Source organism: Anabrus simplex, chromosome 14 (genome assembly GCF_040414725.1).
Source record: "Anabrus simplex isolate iqAnaSimp1 chromosome 14, ASM4041472v1, whole genome shotgun sequence".
NCBI lineage: Eukaryota > Metazoa > Arthropoda > Insecta > Orthoptera > Tettigoniidae > Anabrus > Anabrus simplex.
In genome coordinates, this window is record NC_090278.1 from 77,339,875 (window position 1) to 77,362,022 (window position 22,148).

The following is a 22,148-nucleotide window of genomic DNA, read 5'->3' on the forward strand; positions in this document are numbered from 1 at the left end:
GTGGTATAACCTGCGGATGATGATGATGATGATGATGATGATGATGATGATGACGATGACTCCAGTTAATATTATTTGGCATAGAGCAACAGTCATTTGTTATTTCATAAAAAATGTTTCTAAAGTTGGTTTGATGGTTGCTTACTTTAAAGGAATTTGATGGTTAAAAATGGCTTGCATGGTCAGACCGGTTTAAAAGGAGAAATTCTGATTTATATGAAAGGTCTCAGAACTATAGCAGTAAGTTAATTGACAGCAATTATTGGATTAAATAAGATATTTGAATGACAGATTAGAAATATATGTCTGTCTGTTAGGTCATCAGCCCAGAGGCTAGTTGGATCCTCAAATAGCACCACCAAAGGTTATGCGGTTATAAGGAAACCGCAAAAACCAATGGCAGTACCAAAATGAGGCGTACTAGGCAAGACGAGGAGTGAGGTAGTTTGCCATTGCTTTCCTCACTGGGTCAGAAAGTGCTATTGCAGCACGACTGACCCTATGAGCAACACCTTTCCTAACACTCGGACACTAGTTGTGCCCCAAATGTCATTACTCAGCACCACCCATACCCCAGCAACTTCCATATTGTCACAGCCATGGATGAGACTGGGACTTCGGTGGAAGCTACACTTTACTCTGGCAAATAAGGACTTACAGAAAGGAGAAGTTTCAAGAGCAGAGCAGATTTTAAATTTAAGTATATAGTGACTAACTTAATAGGTTTTATTTATTTTATTAAATGACATAGTAAGTGAACAGTTAAGACACAAAGAAATATTTTAATGATGCCAAGATTTATGTACAATTTGTTTTGTTGATGACTGTATTGTACAAATGTATCAAGTCCAAGGATTTAATTTGATGTTTTGGCACCGCTGAAGAAGAGTGTAGCAGCTCTTGAAACATGTACGGTAGATAATTATAATAAAATGTGAAGTATTGACAAGGAGGAAAAGTTTTTCATAGAAATTTCCGGTATAATTGCAGTATACTCATACTTCAGGGGGTACACAGGTACAGTAAAATACCAGTATAACAAAATTTTGGGGACCTCTGAAATTAATTTGTTATACTGAAATAAGTCAGTTCTTAAGAACTCACCTAGTATTATATCCGTTAGTTATTGTTGTTTTTAGGGGCAGAACTATGAGGTCATCTGCCCAGTTATATCAGCTGCAGGATCTATATAACTTTAAAATACCATTATAATAATAAGAGTTACAGTACTGACAGATGTTTTCAGAAAATCTATTTTTACATTGTACCAGCAAGTCTACACACTGTTCCAGAACATCATTTTTTGAAAAAGTCTGTGATTTTCTTCTGAACAAATCCAGACACAAAAGCTCGTTCCAAATACTGTAAAAGCAATTGAATTTTGGGTTATGCCAACGAAAAAATTTGAATACCACTGCTCTATACAGAACATCATCTGCAAATAGCCACTCCTTTGATTCCACTTCCTGACTCATATCATTTATATATTTATAAGAAAACATAGAAGTCCGATAAGGCCGCCATTAGCTGTGGGCGACTAGTGGCGCAACTAGTTGCTCTGACGATTCAAGGACCATTGGATCAAATTGAGCCTATTAGCCGCGGGCGACTAGTGGCACAACTGAGCAACTAGTTGCCAGCCGTCATCTGAGCCGGCAACTGCACTGGCGACTTTTAGTTGCTCAGATGTGTGACGGGGCATTGCAGTAAATGTAGCCTATTAGCCATGGGCAACTAGTGGTGCAACTAGTCGCCTGATGCACCTCCCCGCGCATACGGAAACGTATGCAACTAGTTGCGCCACTAGTCGCCCATGGCTAATAGTGGGCTAATACTAGCCTGTGGAACAGACCACAGGATCAGATAATGCTTCACCTACTTTAATTTTCTGGGTTCTGTTTTCTAGAAATTTTGCCACCCACTCAACCACTCTTTTGTTTAGCCCAATAGCCCTCATTTTCATCAGTAGTCTCTCATGATCTACCCTATCAAAATCCTTGGATAGGTCAATAGCGACGCAGTCCGTTTGACCTTCTGAATATAAAATATCTGCTATATCTTGCTGGAATCCTGCAAGTTGAAGTTCACTGGAATAACCTTCCCTAAACCCGAACTGCCTTCTATCAAACCAGTCGGTAATTTTGCAAACACGTCTAATATAATCAGAAAGAATGCTTTCCTCGAGCTTACAAATTCCCAATAAAATATCCAAGATATCACTATAATTGAGCCGGCATGAGGATATGTTTGTACAATAACACAGCTGACAGTGCGACAGATTTGGCGCGCTCAGCACCCAGCACATCGAGTGCTTCTGCAGAGGTCATGGCAAGGAGAGAGACTCCCCTTTTTATTGTTTCATTTTGAACTTCCCGAGTGGACACTAGATAAACTACTACCTCCAAGGAAGGGATGGGAACCGTATGTGATATGTGCAGCTGCTTATAAAGAAGCACGAAAATCACGCCTGTATGTGATAGGGGCGCTGTCCACAACCAGCAAAGCAGTGCGCCCGTATCCCGCATGGGCATAGTGTTGAAAGTGTCAATGAGGTGAGGTTTTGCTGTAATAGTTCGCAATATGACATATGTATTTACTTAGATTTGTGTTTATCTTTTTAGGGCCAGGTTGAAGCACAAGGCACTTACAATGAGCTGGCTGCAAGTAAAGTGAACTTTGCAAACTTGTTGACTGGTAGCAGTGAGGTAGAAGAAGAGGAAGAAGCCACTAAGCCACGTCTACGACTACGGCAGCAGTCGTCCAGGTCATCCAGTGTGAGTATTGTTCTCTCAAGGATGTAGTTCAACAACTAGTGATTAAGGTGGGGTATGAGAGGTACAGTGTCTAATTAAGATCCCTATTTTGTGGGTTGGATATTGGACAAGACAGCCAAGTCTTGAACATCAGTTTTGACTGAGTTAATGTCCAACTGTTATGTTCTTCAGCCTGTTGAAATTACACTCACCAGCAAAAAAAAAAATGCAAAACACTGTGTATTTCAGACAAAATTTAATGTTAGTCCATTTGAAACATGGTAAAAATCAAATATTATGACATTACAGCAATATGGCAATGTATCATAAGTTAATTAGCCAATTTGAGAAATTTCAGCACAATAATTGATAAAGATTGTTAATCGTGACAATCACAACAGTCCACAAACACAAATCTGGAAATGTCGAAACCTGGATCTCTGCACTGTTTCATATGCAGTCCATTGGTCCACATCCATTGCTTCACTAAAGGCTATTACCACTTCTAGCTGCAGTTACAGCTGTGATTGAATCAGGCATGCTCGGGATGCAAACTCTAATGTTCTCTTGTGGTATGAGCTCCCATTCTGCCTGGAGCGCAGCCCGAAGTTGAGCCAGTGTGTCAGGGGAACGACTCCTAGCACATCTCCCAAAGCATATCCCAGACATGCTCTATCGGGTTTAGGTTGGGACTACGAGCAGGCCACACCCTGCGCTCAATTCCTACCTCACCCAGGTACTCACGTACACAAACGGAGTGTGGGCGAGCACTCTCATGATAAAGTTCTCGCCGATGACAGGTGCAAAAGGTACCACATGCTCAACTAAAATCTCCTCAATATATTGATGGGCTGTCACACGAACACAAGCTACGTGTGTGCATCAGTGGTCGTCCCAGCCCAGACCATCATAGAACGGTGTCCTTGCAGAGGAAGTACTAAATCAAATCAAAATCTCTTTATTTGCAAATGAGGTGTCTACCTCGGTGGCAAATGGTACACTAAAATACATTATTGTCAAGCACTAAATATTAAATTAACAAGAGAAGAAAATTTTTCCTATAATACAATATTATACAATTTACGCTAACAATGTTTTCTATTAAACACACAGCTCATCCTTAATAAATTTATATTGTTTACAAAATTCTAATTATAATATCTCCTGTACTACTTACAAATATAGTCAACTGATATACAGTATGTGGAATTGCTTCAAATGATACTATAAAACTGGTATAACATTAATATTTACATTGCATTTATTTATTTACTATTTTTTTTTTTACCCGTTCTGGATCCTAAGTAGCATAACGACCTGCTGCGTCTTAACCAGAGCCCCTTTTGCCACCACTTTTCAGAGTTCCTGAAGGGCCTTCACAGCTACCGTAGCGGTCCCAGGGCCCTCGAAGTCCCCACTGTACTTCACCCCTACAGGCAGTCCCCTACTTGGGCTGTCCAAACTCCTTAGACAAGGGGATGGAATTAATTTGATCACACACATTTATTATTTACAATATCCTGCACTGGTCAAATGCCCTCTAACATTTCATTTATTTTCTCTGTTGTTGTTTATTCTCTTCTTGAATATCTGTACAGATTTTGGAAAAGGATCAAACACTACCCCTGGTAAACTGTTCCACTCCTTCACGCCCTTCCCAATGAATGAAAATTTACCCCAATCGCTTCTGCTAAAATTCCTTCTAATTTTGTACTTGTGGTCAGTTCTACCAATATAATTATTTTCCAACTGAAGCCTCTCACGGATATCTTTCCATGCTTCTTCTCCTATATAGGCTCTATATAATCCTATAAGTCTAGTTTTTTCCCTTCTCTTACTTAAAGTTTCCCAACCAAGTTCCTTTAACATTTCCGATACACTACTCTTTCTCCTGAAATCCCCTGTTACAAACCTTGCTGCTTTCCTCTGCAGACCATCTAGTTTCAATAGGCGTTGGTGAATCCCATCCGAGAGGCGCGGTGCTCACGTGTAAGCAGAGATCCTGTGACGGGCCTCTTGGCCTTTAAATCCACTTCATACAATCTCCTTCTTACTGTCCTTTCCCTAATGTTCATGCTTCATACTTGCTGCAAACGATTTCTGGCCTCCACAGCTATTGTGTGTCGATCTCTAAAAACTTGCATTACGAGAAAGCGATCATCGCGCTCAGTAGCGCTTCTCCTATGACGAGAACCGGGCCTCCTGCTGTAGACTGTCCTCTCTGTACCTTTTAACGGTTCTCTACACATTGGAACAAGGCATGCCTGTAACGTCTGCTTAAATATCATGTACTGTGCCCATCCTCCACTGATGCTATGGCCCTTGCTGCATTTTAAGGTGAAAGAGCCATTATGACCTGACTTGGAAGTGATACTAACTTTTGTAGACAAACCGTAATGTCCACAAAAATAAGTGGCATGAGAATTTACAGCAATAAACCTTAACACAGCTGTTTATGGTTATTCTTGTCAAAAGGCGGGAAATGATAGTATAGGTGTTCTGATTGTCAGGATCAGTAATGTGTATCAGTTATTGCATTGAAGCTTATCAAATGGGCTAATTAATTTAAGATACATTGCCATAACATTTAATTATACAAGACTTCAAATGGACTAACATTAAATTTTGTCTGAAATATGTAGTTATTGTAATTTATGATTAACCCTCTCAGCCCTGCAGATCTTTCAGATTGAAAGTGAATTGGGACTGGGATTATTTTGAAGGAAATACAGTGACGCTTCACATTATGAGAAATTTCTTGTTTTCAAGAGCATTACAAAGTTAAATATATGGTACACTAATACCAATATAAATGGTCCGCTATTGGACATTATAAATTTTCCAGCTAACTCATTCCTGGTTGCCAGCGTCTCGCCCCTGTGTGCTAGGCTGGGCTCATTAGTTGGTACCTAGCACACCTACCACGACGCTGGCTAGTGCATACCGTGAAGGCCACTGTATAGGCCAATTGTAGCCACCGGCAGTGTGAATGCACTATGAGAGACTTTGTCTCATTACCATCTGATGGCCATTACCAAACCTTGATGCCTGCTTGGCCATCAGCTGGTAATGAGACACAGTCTCTCATAGTGCATTCACACTGCCGGTGGCTACAATTGGCCTATACAGTGGCCTTCATGGTATGCACTAGCCAGCGTTGTGGTAGGTGTGCTAGGTACCAACTGATGAGCCCAGCCTAGCACACGGGGGCGAGACGCTGGCAACCAGGAATGAGTTAGCTGGAAAATTTATAATGTCCAATAGTGGACCATTTATATTGGTATTATGAATTTGCTCATTCGGAACAAATATTTCAGATTACCTTTGGGAATCAACATCTATATCATATATGGTACACTGGCAGACAAAAGAAATTGAAACACCCAGAAGAAATAATCAGATGTCAATGTCCTTTTGTACACGTACACACCATCAGCGGGTATGTAAATGTGTGCTGTGATGCCCAGAACTTACCTTGTGTATCTCCGGCACGTCATATTACACTACCTTCTGCCGGACTTGCTTTGCACTTACTGACTGCCATCTTGGACGATCAGCTGATTCTCCCGCTTCCCTGACGTCAACTCTATGTCTCGCAACTTCTAGAATGAACTCTAAAATTGTATAAATCCAAATATCTCGTTTGTTCACTTAGAGTTCAGACACAAAAGAGATATTTTAACGATTTCATAATTTATGTATGATTTGTTTTGTTGATGACTGTATTGTACAAATGTGTCAAGTCCTAGGATTTTGTTTTGATGTTTTTGCACCGCTGAGGAACAGAGCAGTTAAGCTCTCGAAACATGTAGGGTAGATAATTATAATAAAATGTAAAGTATCGACAAGGCGGAAAAGTGTTTCATAGAAATTGAATGTAAGTCAATACGGACAGGATTGAACCATCATAGTTAAAATAATCAATTCTTTACTTTTCTGTCGAAATTTGCTCATAAAAAAATCAAACCTTTCAATTTTGTTGTCTGCCATCCACTACATCCCTCAGACCCCCCGGTACTTCACTGTTGTCTATAAACTGTTATGGCCCCACTACTTCTAATTCCCTATCACCGCTACTGTCTGCAGGTATGTTACAACCTATGGTTAGCTTCCTTTTAATGTACCAGTACTTGTTACAGAGTTACGATGATGCTGAAGAAGAGGGAGAAGCTGAAGCAGATGAGAACACGGAGATGATAGCCAAGGGCAAGTTAAAATCATCGCTGTACGCTCAGTATTTCACGGCAGGATCTGGTATCCTGTTGTTATCATTCCTCGCGTTAGTGCTAATCATAGGGCAAGTAGCTTCTAGTGGAGCAGACTTCTGGGTTACCTACTGGTGAGTTAGTTATTTCAGTTATGGCCATATGCACTTACAAAACAAAAATTATAATAATAATAATAATAATAATAATAATAATAATAATAATAATAATAATAATAATAATAATAATAATAATAATGCCATTGATACCTCCATGGCCCGTCCTCATAGACATGATAATATTTTTAATTTTTAAATTTAGATAGAATATGTACAACCCGTATTTGACCTACAGGTATATCACGAGATATTTACAGTTATGATTACAATGTATAGATATATTATAGAAATGAGTGAAAGATTTTCCTGAGGAATTCTGTTACTTCAACAGTGTTTCAGCAGTATTTCACAATCGTTGGCAGGGGTGTTGATCGTAACACAGCTGGTCGTTCTCTTGAGTGCGTGGTGCATTCAGTCAACAGGTGTCGAGCCGTCTGTGGAGATTTTTCTGGGCAGCTGCAGAATGATGAATTCATTATGTTCATTTTATGGAGATAGGATTTAAAGCGTCCATGATTTTGAATAAACTGGGTAGTTATGAATTTGGGCCAGAGAGATGACGGTCTGTGTGGTATATTAGGAATGAATAATTTTGTATGGAATTTTGTATGGAAGGAATCTTCAGAGCTGGTATACATGGAGTTCCAAATTGTTGTACAGTATTCAGTTAATACTTGTTCGGCTTGAATTAGAGGTGGTGATTTGTATTCTGTTGTAGATTTATAGCTAGCAGCAATCTTGGCGAGATAGTCGGCTCTCTCGTTCCCCCGAAGTCCTGGTTGTCCTTGAATCCAGTGAAGAGTAAACTTGTATGTTTTGTTGAGTGTAATAATAATAATAATAATAATAATAATAATAATAATAATAATAATAATAATAATAATAATAATAATAATAATAATAATAATAATAATAATAATAATAATAATAATAATAAAATGGACATTTTATATTGTGTTATGATTGCTATGTCTCTTTCTTAGATTTTATCTTGTAAAAACTGCTGAAGATCGTATAACGATCGAAACTAGTCCAAAAAAGTATTTTCTTGAATGAATTTTTGACAATTGCTTAATATCAAAGTACTGATTAGGTGGAAAATAAAATCCTTTTCTCAATAAGATGTAAAATCATATCCGTCAATACAGGCCTTAGAATTAAGTCCATTACTTATACTGAAACAAGATGGCTTCAGATATCATGAAAAAAAAAAAAAAAAACGGAAAAATAAAATATTCTTATACTTTATTATTTCTTTCCAGGACAAATCAAGAAGAGTTAAGAAAGTACTATCAGGATCAAGACTTGCTACGAAGCCAGTTATTTATTGGAAACTTAAACGAGACCAAGTTGTTGAATGACACAGTATCGACATTAGCGCCAACAACTCTTGGATCAGAGGATACAACGCTAGAAGACAATTTCACTACGTTGTATGATGTGGTTACGGAGGCAACTCTGTTAACGAACAGGTCTCAAGAATTGACAGCGAACGCCACTGGTCCTCTTTACGACGAGTCCAAGTTCTATACTGTCAACGAAGCAATTCTCATCTACAGCATATGCATAGCTGGCAGCATTTTGATCACGACTTTGCGCTCCATCGTGTTCTTCAAAGTCAGCATGAACTCCTCTATCGGCCTACACAACAAAATGTTTGGCTCCATCCTTCGAGGCTCCATGAGGTTCTTTGACACAAATCCTTCAGGTCAGTAGTTTTATACACTCATCATCATTTCCCTTTATTCATATGAATTATTTTATTAATTTATTTATTGTATGGCTGCACAGTACAATTAGGCATGTAAAATTAACAATACCGTATTTATGAGAATAATACCCGCTGCCAAATAATCCCTGCACAGTAATTTTAGGAAGGCTCATTTTGAAAAAAAAAAAAAAAAAAGAAATGAACTGTAATTCCTTCCATCGAAAGAGTAACGTAGGCATAAACAAACATTTCATATCACTCCGCGAGGTCCACGTGGTCTTTACCCAAATATGAACATGTAAATTTACGGATATAGCTGCTTTGCCCGAGATGATAAAAATACATTATCACTGCTATGAAATATATTTGCCATGAAAATTAGCAAGTAGTTATGCTTATGTGATAGATATTTCATTAATCTGAACTTGCAATAGACTCGATTCCCTGTAGATCGGAAGATTTGTTGTCTCTTGCATCACTAGAATCCTCTCCTAAATTACAAGTTAGTCACACTCCATGTATAAAACACTTCTCATACGCGGTCTCTTTTTATTCGAATAGTAACATGACCAGTGGTGGATAATTCTTTTCGTGCAATGTTAACACTTGAAATAGACACATCGGGGAATTCAAATGTTAGCTTTGCGATACAGTGAAACCTCGTTAATTCAAAGTCTTTGGAATGCAGAAATCGAACTTCCAACTATGTGATTTTGAATTAACCGCCAACTTGCAATTCAGAAATGCCAACCCTCGTGTCACAAAATATTCTAATACCCATTACTGCATGCAATTAACATTGGTTCACAGTTTAAAACTTTCATATGCCATGAAAAACTATTTCTATCCAACAAGGTGCATTTACAGTATTCAAATAATGCAATTGGATAATTCACTGGCAAATATAACCTCTCGCAATGAAAGAAAAAAATTATTCAAAGGGGAGGGGAGATCTATGGTGGCTCTCCTGTGCAAGTGGATTCATTGGATTATTGTACTGTATGCATTTTAGATACCTTGTGCTAGCATGGAAAGTATCTGTTGCCCTTAAAAAATCGTAGTTTATCAAACTTTCCTATGACGAGGGGAGGAAGTAGGAAGTCTCTCGCTTCTTCTTATTATTCTTCTTCTCCTTCGTATTTGGTGGACTTCACTCGTGCGTTACATCCAGCCACCAGTCTTATATATAATAAAAGGGAAGTTTCTTGAATAAATGAGGTTGGGACAACTTTGAGTGGATTAAGCCTGTAGGATATCTCTCTCTCGCTTCCGTTTGCATTGCAACATAGTACAGAACCACAAGTCTGTTCGGACTTGGCATTAAAAAATGCAGTTTCATCGGCATTGACAATATTGTTTGGTGCGTACAAATCGATTATAATTATGAGCCATGCTTTTTCGCCAACTGTCGGCATTGCCAATTTTATTGTATCCTTCTTTTACGCACACTGCCTACTACGTTATATTGTGGCGTTCCTTAAAACGCAGAATACAAAAGAATTACGATTTCACTCAAACTTCAACTATGAAAGACACTATAGACACACCGAAGTGAGTGAAAGTTTGTAGGGGCTGATGACTTAGAGCTGTTAGGTCCCTTTAAACAACAACCATCATCATCATCATTGAAAGTGCGAAAAGCTACCCCTTCACGTTCCGGAAGACGTGTTCTATCGTGATGTGGAGAAATTTTGAATTTAAATTACTTTGTAAAGTACTATTTTTTTTTTTTTAATGTGAAGGCAGTTTAGAATTAAAGGTCTGAATTGTTTTCTGTTTACATATGACATATGGGGACAGTGTTCTTCCATCTGCTGTTGCCAACCTTGACGCAAATAAAACCTGCATCCCAATTTCATGCCTCAAAATTTTTTTTAAAAAAATGCGGGGATTATTCGCATAAATACGGTACTTTTGTTACATTATAAATACTAAGATATCTAACTTGAAAACATATTTTATGGCATTTCGCTCTCGAACCCGCTTTGATCAATGTTGCAAATAGAGGATGGAGTGTAATGGCAAAAATCACTGTCGAACCCTCTCCAGAAATTCTTATGCAGTCACGGAAATGGGAATAGAGTTTTTCATTCAGGATTCTTTTATGTACAATCGGACTTGCCGACATCCTGTCACCAGACACGGTACGTCAAGAACTTAATATGATATAAGGGTCACATAAACCCCGATATGTAATCCTCTTTACCGAAAAGAAGATCCATTTTAGTTTTGGACATTTTTCATATTAGATTAGGACCAAAAAACTTAACTGTATTAACTTATGTTACCCATCTTAAGAGTTCGTTAATGTTTGTATATATTGTATATAATGTATATATTGTATATAGTGTATATATTGGTATGTTTATATTGGTTAAAAAGGTCCCAAACCTTGACCTAAAGGTTGTTTACAGGCTGAAGATGCCCAAAATAATGGGTGAAACATGTACCTGACCAAATAAGTCTACATAAAATCATGTAGATAATAACCACATTAAACGTGGAAAGTATTGAATTAGGTGGTTTTTTATTAAATTATCCTTGATATCTATGCCTAATACCTATATTTTCCAACTGCTTCTTTTACAACTAAATTTGCACTAAACTAAGGTAAATGTGGATGTGTAAAAGTGATGATGGCTTTTTACCATTTTCGTTAAGCCAGAATTTTACAACTCTCCTCTTGTACTCCATACTGATGTTTTCTCGCACACTTTTTACGGGTCTCGGAACATTATCAACAAGAATGGGAAGGTCCACCTATTCAGTACCATTATTTTGATATTATTATTATTTATTACATATCGGGACTAGTTTTAATCCTATTGTAATGGGTCATCTTCAGCCTTAATTTCATAAATAGAAAAGATGTGACTTGCAAATTACAATCACCAATAACATAATATAGTACAATTGGTACGTCTTGACTTATATGTTTGTGGTTACATATGAGTCTATTCAAACTGATGTTGCTTGCACATGCGTCTAAAATCTATTGGGGTCACCTGTTCTTGTAAGGAAACATGTGGTCTTGATGTAAAGCAGACACTGCACTGTTAAAATGAGGGAGTTTAAGATAACACATTATCAATGTTCCTCTGATATACGCATTTTTTACGATCAATCAGTCTATCATGAATGATCTGCATTTAGGGGGGTCGCCCAGGTGGCAGATTCCTTATCAATCGTTTACCTCTTATTTACATGTAAAATTTTTTTTATTAGATGTTTACGGCCAATAGAGACCACAATAACCAACATTTACACATTTTAGAAGCTTTCTTTGCAGCGCAGTATCATCGTGCTCTCTCTCTGACAGTCTGTTTCCTTTCTGCTCTCCACCCGCTGTTCTGCTGTTCTTCATTAAAGCCCTTGAAGTTATTGATCTGGAGTCAGTACTTGGTTCTGTTAACCATGTCTTCATGATTTAGTCAAATGTTTTCTAGATCCTTCCTGACCTCCCTGAACCACTTACCACATATGTTAGGTCTACTATCGCGTATGGTAAAACTTTTCTTAGTCAACCGCTTGTCTTCCATTCTGAATAGGTGGCCATAGAACTTGAGTCGTCGCTTCTTGATGGATTGCATCAGTCATTCGGTTATCTCATAAAGTTTCTCTCGTCCTGTATTGTCCAGCCACGATATATTGGCCCATTGTCTTTCGAAGGATCTTCCTCTCACTCTTCTCAGCTTCTCTCAGAGCAGCCTTTCCAGTGATTTGGAGGCATTCAGTTCCATATAGTCATTCGGGTTTAATCACCGTGTTGTAATGTCTGAGTTTAGCTTGTATTGAAATTGTATTTTTCTTGTATAGGTTATGTGTTCTGCCTACAGTTGTTAGCTTCTCATTCATTATATCACATCTGCACTCTCTCGCTGAGATATATGAAGCTGTTAACTCTTTCAATCTTACCATACCTTTGTTGGGGAGCTGTAGGGATATGTCAAATACTTAGTTTTTTCAAAGGAGATCCTAAGTCCAGCCTTTTCAGCTTGTTGTTTCAAAAGATTTATCTGTTCTACAGCTCTATCTGTATTTCTAGAAAGGATCATTTAAATCATCAGTAAAAACTAGACAGTTGATCTTGACACCGTTCTTAGAACCTCCAATGTATACTTGGTTCAGTAAACCTTTCTTATGTTCTTTTTCCCATTCACGTATAACCTTCTCTAACACGCAGTTAAAGAGTCGGTGATAGTCCATTGCCCTGTCTTACTCCTGTTTTAATTTCAAACTCTTTGGAAAATTCACCCATGAATTTTACTTTAGAGAGGGTGAGAGTTAGGGTCTGCTTGATAATTTCTCTGGTTATATTTACATTTATTTATTATTATTTTTCTTATATATTTTCAATGAACTTGGAAATTTATCAAACATTTCCCTTGATGATTTATTCCAATTCCTTATTCCTGATCCTATAAATGAATATTTGCCCCAATCTGTCCTCTTGAATTCTAACTTTATCTTCATATCTTCCCTACTTTTAAAAGCTCCCCTCAAGCGTACTCTTCACAGCTTGAAACAGACCATATAATGATATGGATATAGATTCCCTTCGGGAACTTGAATTAGTTGTCCTGAATGAGTAAATTTATAATACCAATATAATGGGTCCATTATTGGACATTATAAATTTTCAGGCTAACTCTTTTCTGTTGCCAGTGTTCCCTATCATCCATATCATCTGATAGCCTCATTGGGGTGATCACATTTAATTGATATTGAGTTGAAATATGTGTATAATTCCCATACTACTTTTCTGGTTTCTAGGTAGAGTACTAAATCGTTTCTCCAAGGACATGGGAGCTGTTGATGAACTACTTCCAAGAGCTATGTTGGAATCTATTCAGGTAAATTATAATTCACTCACAACGCAGAATATTGTTGATCAATGATATCTTAACATCAAGATTATATTGTCTTGTTCATACAGGTCTTCCTCGTCATGTGCGGCATCTTGGTGATGGTGACAATTTCCAACTATTACTATCTCATTCCCATGGCCATCATCGGCTTCTTTTTCTACAAATTGCGTACTATGTACCTCCGAACTGCCCAAGATGTCAAACGTCTTGAAGGGACCAGTAAGTATCCATTCCTGCAGTTATGACATGGTGCAAAAAGAAAAAAAAAAACCTTTTTTTAAAATTCCCTGTCATCTGGTTTAATTTTATTTCTAGATGTCAAACATGAGTTTTTACTTTTGTAAAAGAGTCTTTGTATTTAACAGCATACTAGGTGCAGTAACAATCATTTTGAGACAATCGTATAACATGTGCATGATTACATTTTTGACCACCCCTCTCCCTCACACTGTTCTCTCACCTTGTCATGACGAACTCTCTTCCTTGCTCTCTTGGGCCCATTCATTCATTTATTTATTTATTTATTTATTTATTTATTTATTTATTATTATTATTATTATTATTATTATTATTATTATTATTAATCGATACGGCCACCTGTGGGCCACGTTTACACAATCTTCCTTCTGTCACGCAGACTGATACCCTTCTCTTTACACTCTCGCCAAAGATTCTTGAGTCTTTGACTTCTTCTTGCTCGTTCTTCCACCGAGATGTTCCGTGGCTTCGCATGTTGCTCTTCAGACGCATCCCTCAATCCCGCAACCTTCTTCCTAAATGATGTCCTTTATTTTATATCCTCCTCCTTGATACCTATTTCTGCCAAGTCATTGTGCACGTGTGTAAGCCATCTCGGTTGTTTTTTCCACCTTTCCTGCAGAAGAAGTATCCTGTTGGCCAATCTCTCAGAGTTCATTCTTTTGATATGTCCATAAACCTTTTTGCCGATGATGTTATTCTGTACAGAGTAATAAATAAGTTCCAAGATCGTGAGCAACTGCAAAATGACCTCGATAATATTGCGAGATGGACAGCAGGCAATGGTGTGACGATAAACGGGGTTAAAAGTCAGGTTGTAAGTTTCACAAATAGGAAAAGTCCTCTCAGTTTTAATTACTGCGTTAATGGCGTGAAAGTTCCTTTTGGGGATCATTGTAAGTACCTGGGTGTTAATATAAGGAATGATCTTCATTGGGGTAATCACATAAATATGATTGTTAATAAAGGGTACAGATCTCCGCACATGGTTATGAGGGTGTTTAGGGGTTGCAGTAAGGATGTAAAGGAGAGGGCATATAAGTCTCTGGTAAGACCCCAACTAGAGCATTGTTCCAGTGTATGGGACCCTCACCAGGATTACTTGATTCAAGAACTGGAAAAAATACAAAGGAAAAGCAGCTCGATTTGTTCTGGGTGATTTCCAACAAAAGAGTAGCTTTACAAAAATGTTGCAAAGTTTGGGCTGGGAAGACTTGGGAGAAAGGAGACAAGCTGCTCAACTAAGTGGTATGTTCTGAGCTGTCAGTGGAGAGATGGCATCAGTAGATGAATAAGTTTGAGTGTTTCTTTAAAAGTAGGAAAGATCACAATATGAAGATAAAGCTGGAATTCAAGAGGACAAATTGGGGCAAATATTCATTTATAGGAAGAGGAATTAGGGATTGGAATAACTTACCAAGGGAGATGATCAATAAATTTCCAATTTCTTTGCAATCACTTAAGAAAAGTCTAGGAAAACAACAGATATGGAATCTGCCACCTGGGCGATTGCTGCCCTAAATGCAGATCGGTAGTGATTGAGTTTGAGTTTGGACCTTTACAGTACCTATGGAAGGCCAGGGGAAAAGGACAGGCCCCCTACATGTAGTGCCCCATGACCTTTTGAAATAATCGCCTAAATCCTAAACTAAAATGACCATATACACTATTTACAGGTAAAATAACAAAGTTCTGTATTTGCTCTCTTAAAACTCTCACCCCATTTTTAACATTTGAAATTGCACGGAAAAAAATCCCCGCACATAACTCGCATTGATTTCTGACGTCATAAAGACATATGATACGTACATGAAATAAATTTTGGGTATTCCGTGGACGTGGCTACATTAAATGTTGGGACTGTACCGATTGCTGTTACGGTACTTTGTATGTGACAGTACAAGAAGCTGCATTTCTTTCTACCTGCAGAACGGTTGAGGCTAGCTGTTGTATCAAAAGTACCGAACTCGCAATCCCTCGCCCCATAGCCACATTCCTAGCCAGTCAGTCACACTGTTCAGTCTTTGTCAATATGCTTATCGTTACCCGTCCGGCAGAGCTGATCGCGTGAACTAGGAGTGTTTCTCTGTCCAGACAGTCAAGTGATCGCAGTATTAGGTTTCATCCATCTGTTGTATTGTCGACAAGCACCAGTATTCTGTCTTCATGTTTCATTGTTGTTTCTCAGTTAAGTTTTCGATCTTGAAGTTATGGAGAAATGTGAGAGTTATATGGCTAGGTTTAAACTCAAAGTGATAAAATATGCTGAAGAACATGGTAACAGAGCTGCCATTTAAAGATAAAAATTTCATTGTTCCGTATTGAAAGTATTAACGTTAAAAATTAAATAAGTCAACTGTTTTCCAAGAACTTAGCAGGAGCACAAATACTCATTCAATTATACTGATTTGCGTTGTATATTTCTATATACACGTACTTAACTTCCCGCAACCGAGACAAATACTGGACCTTCAGGATATTCTCCATTCTACTTTGGCGTTCGAGACCGCAGCGCATGACCTTGAACGTGCCGCGCTGATCACTGGGAGCTGGCGGTTTGCTTCTACAAATCTATTCGTCTGCGACTTCAAATTATTTATGATCTTCATATATTATTTGATAGTGTTGTGACTTTGTGCCTGACAGAGTGTGGAAACTGACCCTTTTGACTGTTCTCCAATATTCATAAACATTGTGAATCTTCGCCTATCATTGCGTGTGCCATACTACCGTTCTTAATATTACGTACTGTTTCATCTTATACCGATCCAGAGTTTAATTAATCTTTTTCTTTTTCTTTTTCATATGCATTGTTTTACATGTTTTTACGGCTGACGATGACCTGGACTAGGGTCGAAACCGGTCCCATTTATTTTTACTATTAAATAAAATGTAATCACTCCATTTCTTTCCTATGTATTGAATAGGTTGAACCTCTTTCAATTATTTAATTTTTAACAGAGCTGCCAGTCGAAAATTCAGTGTGACTGAGTTTAATGTCTGCTACTGGCATAAACAGAAAGCTGTGCTAGAAACCACCAACCGAACACGTAAGGAATTCAGAGGGCCGAAAACTGGTAAGTTTCCTGAACTGGAACAAGAGTTGCTTCTTTACTTTACAGAGTTGCAAAATGATTGCACGTGAACTAGAGATTGAAGGAGGAATCAGCTGTTGGATCTGTAGATTCGTGACATGAAAGGGATTGTGTCTGCAAAGGTGAACATCTTTCTGCCAGAGAATACCAAGCAATTTCAGTGACAAAAACATTGATTTTCATCACCATCTGATAGCAATGCGGAAGAAAAACAATTGCCTCTTATCTCAAATTGGCAATGCAGATCAAACCCCAATAAATTTCGACATGCCATGCAACGCCACCATCAAGAAGGGAGAATCTAGTGTGCTTGTATTTACAATTGGGTGTGAAAAACAAGTGTTGCACTATCATGCTAGCAATAACTGCAGATTGAAGAAAATTGCTATCGTTCTTTATTTTCAAAAGAAAAATAGTGCCTAAAGCGAAGTTTCCCAAAGGCATTCATGCACGGGTTCAAGAGAAAGGATGGATACAGCTCTTGTCCAGGACTGGGTCCATACGGTGTGGGGAGCACGGCCAGGGGCACTGCTTTGATGCCCAACAATGCTAGTGTAGGACAGTTTCCGCAGACACTTGGTGGAAGACACGAAGAAACGTTTTCAGGAAATGAAAACTGATCTCATAATTCCTGCTGGACTTGCACATTGTCTACAGCTCTTAGCTGTTTCCGTCAACAAGCCCTTCAAGGGCAACATACGTAAATTGTATGCTGAATTGATGGCAGGAGGGGAGCATGAGATGACACCAGCAGGCAAAATAAAGAGTCCCTCAGTTGAACTCGTGTGCGATTGGGTTATGCGGGCATGGGTTATGGTGTCGACAGACGTTATTGTGAAGGGTTTCTTGAAGACAGGTGTCGCAGATGCATTGGATGGAAGACAGGATGATGCAGTATGGGATGGTGATCAGAATGATGCACGCGAGAATAGCTCGGAGACTGAAGGCAGTAACAATGAATAGGGTAAGTATGCCAGTTGCCTTGTTTCAATAGCCTAATGCAAATTTTATGTTTTTTTTTTAGGGAATACGATCTTTTGCACACAAATTCCCACATATATCACGCACCGAAATTGTTCACACTTATTTTTTGTCAAAAAAAGTGCGAGTTACATGCGAGCAAATATGGTATAATGTATGCATATTTCTCATTTACATATCCTTTCACTCCCTGGTTCATTCTTTCACATGTTCACATAAATTTCTCACTGCATGTGCTTCCTTACATAACATTTAACTATATTTACATTTAATGTTGGTAGGGAGGTTGTTTCAAAGCTGAGCCAAACGAGCAAAGAAGCCTAGTTGGTAGGACTGAGTTCACGCAAGGGGGAGTATAAGACAAACTCCCTTGCCCCTGCGGATGGAACTGTATGATAAGGAGAGTCGAAGGAATGGTGAATGGCCCCCATGAGGGACTTGTATAAGAAGGTGACGTTGCTTTGTTTACACAAGGAGGCGATTGACGGGAGAAAATGCAGGCAGCTGTTCTCCTTAATTAGTCATTCAGCTCGATGTTGGATTACTTCTAGTTTGTAAAGTTTAGCTGCAATGGTACGGTTTCAGGCAGGTAGACCATAGGTTAGAATGGGTCTCACCGAGCTCGATAGCTGCAGTCGCTTAAGTGCGGCCAGTATCCAGTATTCGGGAGATAGTAGGTTCTAACCCCACTGTCGGCAGCCCTGAAAATGGTTTTCCGTGGTTTCCCATTTTCACACCAGGCAAATGCTGGGGCTGTACCTTAATTAAGGCCATGGCTGCTTCCTTCCCACTCCTAGCCCTTCCCTGTCCCATCGTCGCCGTAAGACCTAACTGTCTCGGTGCGACGTAAAACAACTAGCAAAAAGAATGGGTCTCAGTAGTGTCAGGTAAGCTTTGCATCTCACTTCCTTTGTTTGTGTATTCCATTTTACTTGGTTAGAAATGGTTATTCCTAACAAATGTATGGTTTTAACTTGCTCAAAATATACATTATTAATGTTATACAAACATTCTATCGGGTTTTGAGACCTACTTAACCTATTCATATTACCTTCCTTCATTGTTGCTGATCATGATTTGATCTCGTCCTTCAGGTATAAAAGAGCCAAATATCGGGTTAATATTTAAAAAAATACTGACAGGTGTGGGCCAGCCCCACGGTGTAGGGATAGTGTACCTGCTTCTTACCCAGAGCCCCAGGGTTAGATTCCTGGCCAGGTCAGGAATTTTTACCTGGAGCTGAGGGCTGGTTCGAGGTCCACTCAGCCTACATGATTACAATTGAGGAGCTAACTGACAGTGAGATAGCAGCCCCGGTCTAGAAAACCAAGAATAAGAATGGCCTACCAAGCGACCGCTACTCAGCCCGAAGGCCTGCATATTACGAGGTGTCATGTAGTCAGCACAACAGATCCTCTCGGCTGTTATTCTTGGCTTTCTAGACCGGAAAAAGAATTAACCAGTTAAGGTTAAAATTGCTGAACTGGCCAGGAGTCAAACCCAGGGCCCCTTGGACGCTAACCGTTTGTCCATGGAGACGGACAAATAAACTTTTCAAGTTCACAGAGTTGAAGATGCCAGTCATTTGAGCAGATAGCTGGGCACTGAAAAACTAAGAAAAGACAGTATCTTAATTACAAAGTTAAGATTATGCATGAAGTCTTGTTTTAATGATTTGCACAGAAAGTTTGACGTATAATGTGAAAAAAGGAATATAGTGTAAATGAGTAAATTATGAAGTATTTGTGAATACATTTTTCAAGTGAATCGAAACTTTAGCCGAACATTTATATTTACATCACTGCCACGGATGGGAGTCACTAGATCTTCTGGTATACTGCAGCACAGCATGAGCTGAAGTTTTGTAGAGTTGTCCTAGTAATTTTATTGAATCATGTTGTTTTGGTTCTTCTCTTATAAATATTTTGTTTGGTACTTCCAGAATGCTGAGGCATAGTGAATTTAGCACCTGTAGTCTGATTAATGCAGCTTTCAAATACTGGCTTTAAGAATCAGTATAAACTTTGCTTTCTTCAATAAAAAATTACCTCTAACCTGTGCCTTTTCACTCTCTTTTTCAGCAAGAAGCCCTGTATTCTCTCATCTAGCAGCATCCTTGAATGGACTGACCACGGTCAGATCTTGTGGGGCACAAGAAATGGTTCGCAAAGAATTTGATGTCCTTCAGGTGAGAATCCTACTATCCTAGAGATAAGAGAACTGAATTCACAAAGGGCAAGATCTATACACATGCATGATGAGATATATTCATAAATATTGAATTCCCATCAGAAATAATTATAATTTAAATACCAACTTTTTTGACGGGACCATGGCTGTCCCTATCCATACCTGGAAACATTTTCTTTGCCATTCCAGCTACTCTCTTGGAACACTCAGACATTACAATAGCACTAAACACCAGCCATACACAGAAATGATAACATAATAAGCGTGCGATTGCAAAGAATACTTCTTTTATTATTTAAGGAAAGGCTAGGGAAACAACAGGTAGGAAATCTGCCACCTGGGCGACTGCACTAAATGCAGATCAGTGGTGGTTGGTTGATTGATTATATTCTACTTACTATTAACCCATACTAATATATAATGGTGGAACATGGATGACAAAATAACAGGAGAAGAGAGCAGAATACAGACAGCAGGGATGAAGTTCCTAAGAGGCATCAAAGGCAAAAGGAAAAAAGAAAGAGGGAGGGGGAGGGGGGAAGAGAGAGAGAGAGAGTGTCTCTCTCGCTCTCACAAGGGAAGAAATGAGAAAGAGAACAGGAACCTCAAAACTTCAGAACAGGACAGAAAAAAACTAAACTGAAGTGGTATGGGCATATGATGAGGATGGGAGAGGAGAGAGTGCCCGAAAAGTTAACATACAGGAAATGGAGGAGAAGAAAAAGATCATCTCCAAATCTTAGCTTAGTTATCTTTGATTTTATAATATGGGCAGCTGCAATGACATCTGTTCCCCTTGTAAGGGGTGGCCTGAATAATTGCTGGCAGTAGCTGTAAAATGCCTTTGGAAGAGGCAACCCCATCATAACTATAACCTAAAAATGAGTGATGGTAAATATCAGCCTAAAAAAATGAGAGGCAAAGGCAGAGAAATGTAAGAGAGGGCCATGAGCCATAATTTCACCGCTGCTAAAGTGACGGATGAATATATTTCTGATTTTAAATATATCTGCATCCTCTGGTATTGTTGTGTAGCATTAGCATGCCTGCCTTTTACCTGGAGGCCCCCGATTTGATTCTCAGCAAGGTTCCGCTGAAGTCCACTTAGCCTTCGTGATCATAATTGAGGAACTATCTGACAGTGAAATAGCAGAGCCGATCTAGAAAGCCAAGAATAATGGCCGAGAGGATTCATCATGCTAACTACATGGCATCTCATAATCTACAGGCCTTCGGGCTGAGGAGTGGTCCTTCGGAGCTGTTGTGCCATGGGGTTTGGTTTGGTTTTAATATGTCTGCATTCTCCTGTCTCACATCTGTTCACATTATCCATGCTGCATTTGCTCTCCCATGAATCTCCTGGAACAGCTCACCATTACAGGATATCCAGGATTCCAAATACTTAAAAGACTCGATTGTCTTCAACTCCCTTCCATCAACGCTGATTGTTGCAGTGTCATCACATCTCCACGCCATGCACTCTTGTTTTATAATACACATTAACAAATCTTATTTCATTTGATCAATTGTATGTGTTTCAGGACAAGCATACGTCGTCATGGTTCCTCACGGTTGTCATTAGCGTTGCCTTCGGCTTCTGGCTGGACTGTCTCAGCTTGATCTTTGTCAGCATAGTGACTTTCACATTCCTGATTATGGACGATGGTAAGTTACCCATAATCATCATCAAAATTCCCACATGCTCTTTGCGTTGCGAAGGGATTAAAAGGCTCTCGGAGGGCCATCATTTTACAGCACCAATGAGGTAATCATTACAGCAGACATTATGGGACATTGTCAAATATTGTTTCCAGCGCTGATAGCTTTATCATTGCTGGCAAGAATGTACAGTCACCCTAGGACAGGGATGGCAAACCTTTACCGTGTCAACCAAGGTCTTGTTTATTACTTTTTTTTTTAGTGTCTAGAGTGTCCTTGGTTATTTTCCCTTAAAGTCATCATGAAACC

At 38.9% G+C, this 22,148-nt stretch overlaps 1 protein-coding gene across 1 annotated transcript in view; it reads left to right on the plus strand.

Annotated features, from left to right (window-relative positions):
- The window catches only part of LOC136885319 (ATP-binding cassette sub-family C member 4), a 162,267-nt gene that overhangs the window by 112,900 nt on the left and 27,219 nt on the right, over window positions 1-22,148 (plus strand). The window contains exons 12-18 of the mRNA XM_068230294.1: window positions 2,622-2,783; window positions 6,893-7,092; window positions 8,340-8,785; window positions 13,562-13,641; window positions 13,725-13,875; window positions 20,072-20,178; window positions 21,722-21,845. Coding sequence (XP_068086395.1) covers window positions 2,622-2,783; window positions 6,893-7,092; window positions 8,340-8,785; window positions 13,562-13,641; window positions 13,725-13,875; window positions 20,072-20,178; window positions 21,722-21,845 — 1,270 coding nt within the window. The remainder of the gene's footprint in view (window positions 1-2,621; window positions 2,784-6,892; window positions 7,093-8,339; window positions 8,786-13,561; window positions 13,642-13,724; window positions 13,876-20,071; window positions 20,179-21,721; window positions 21,846-22,148) is intronic.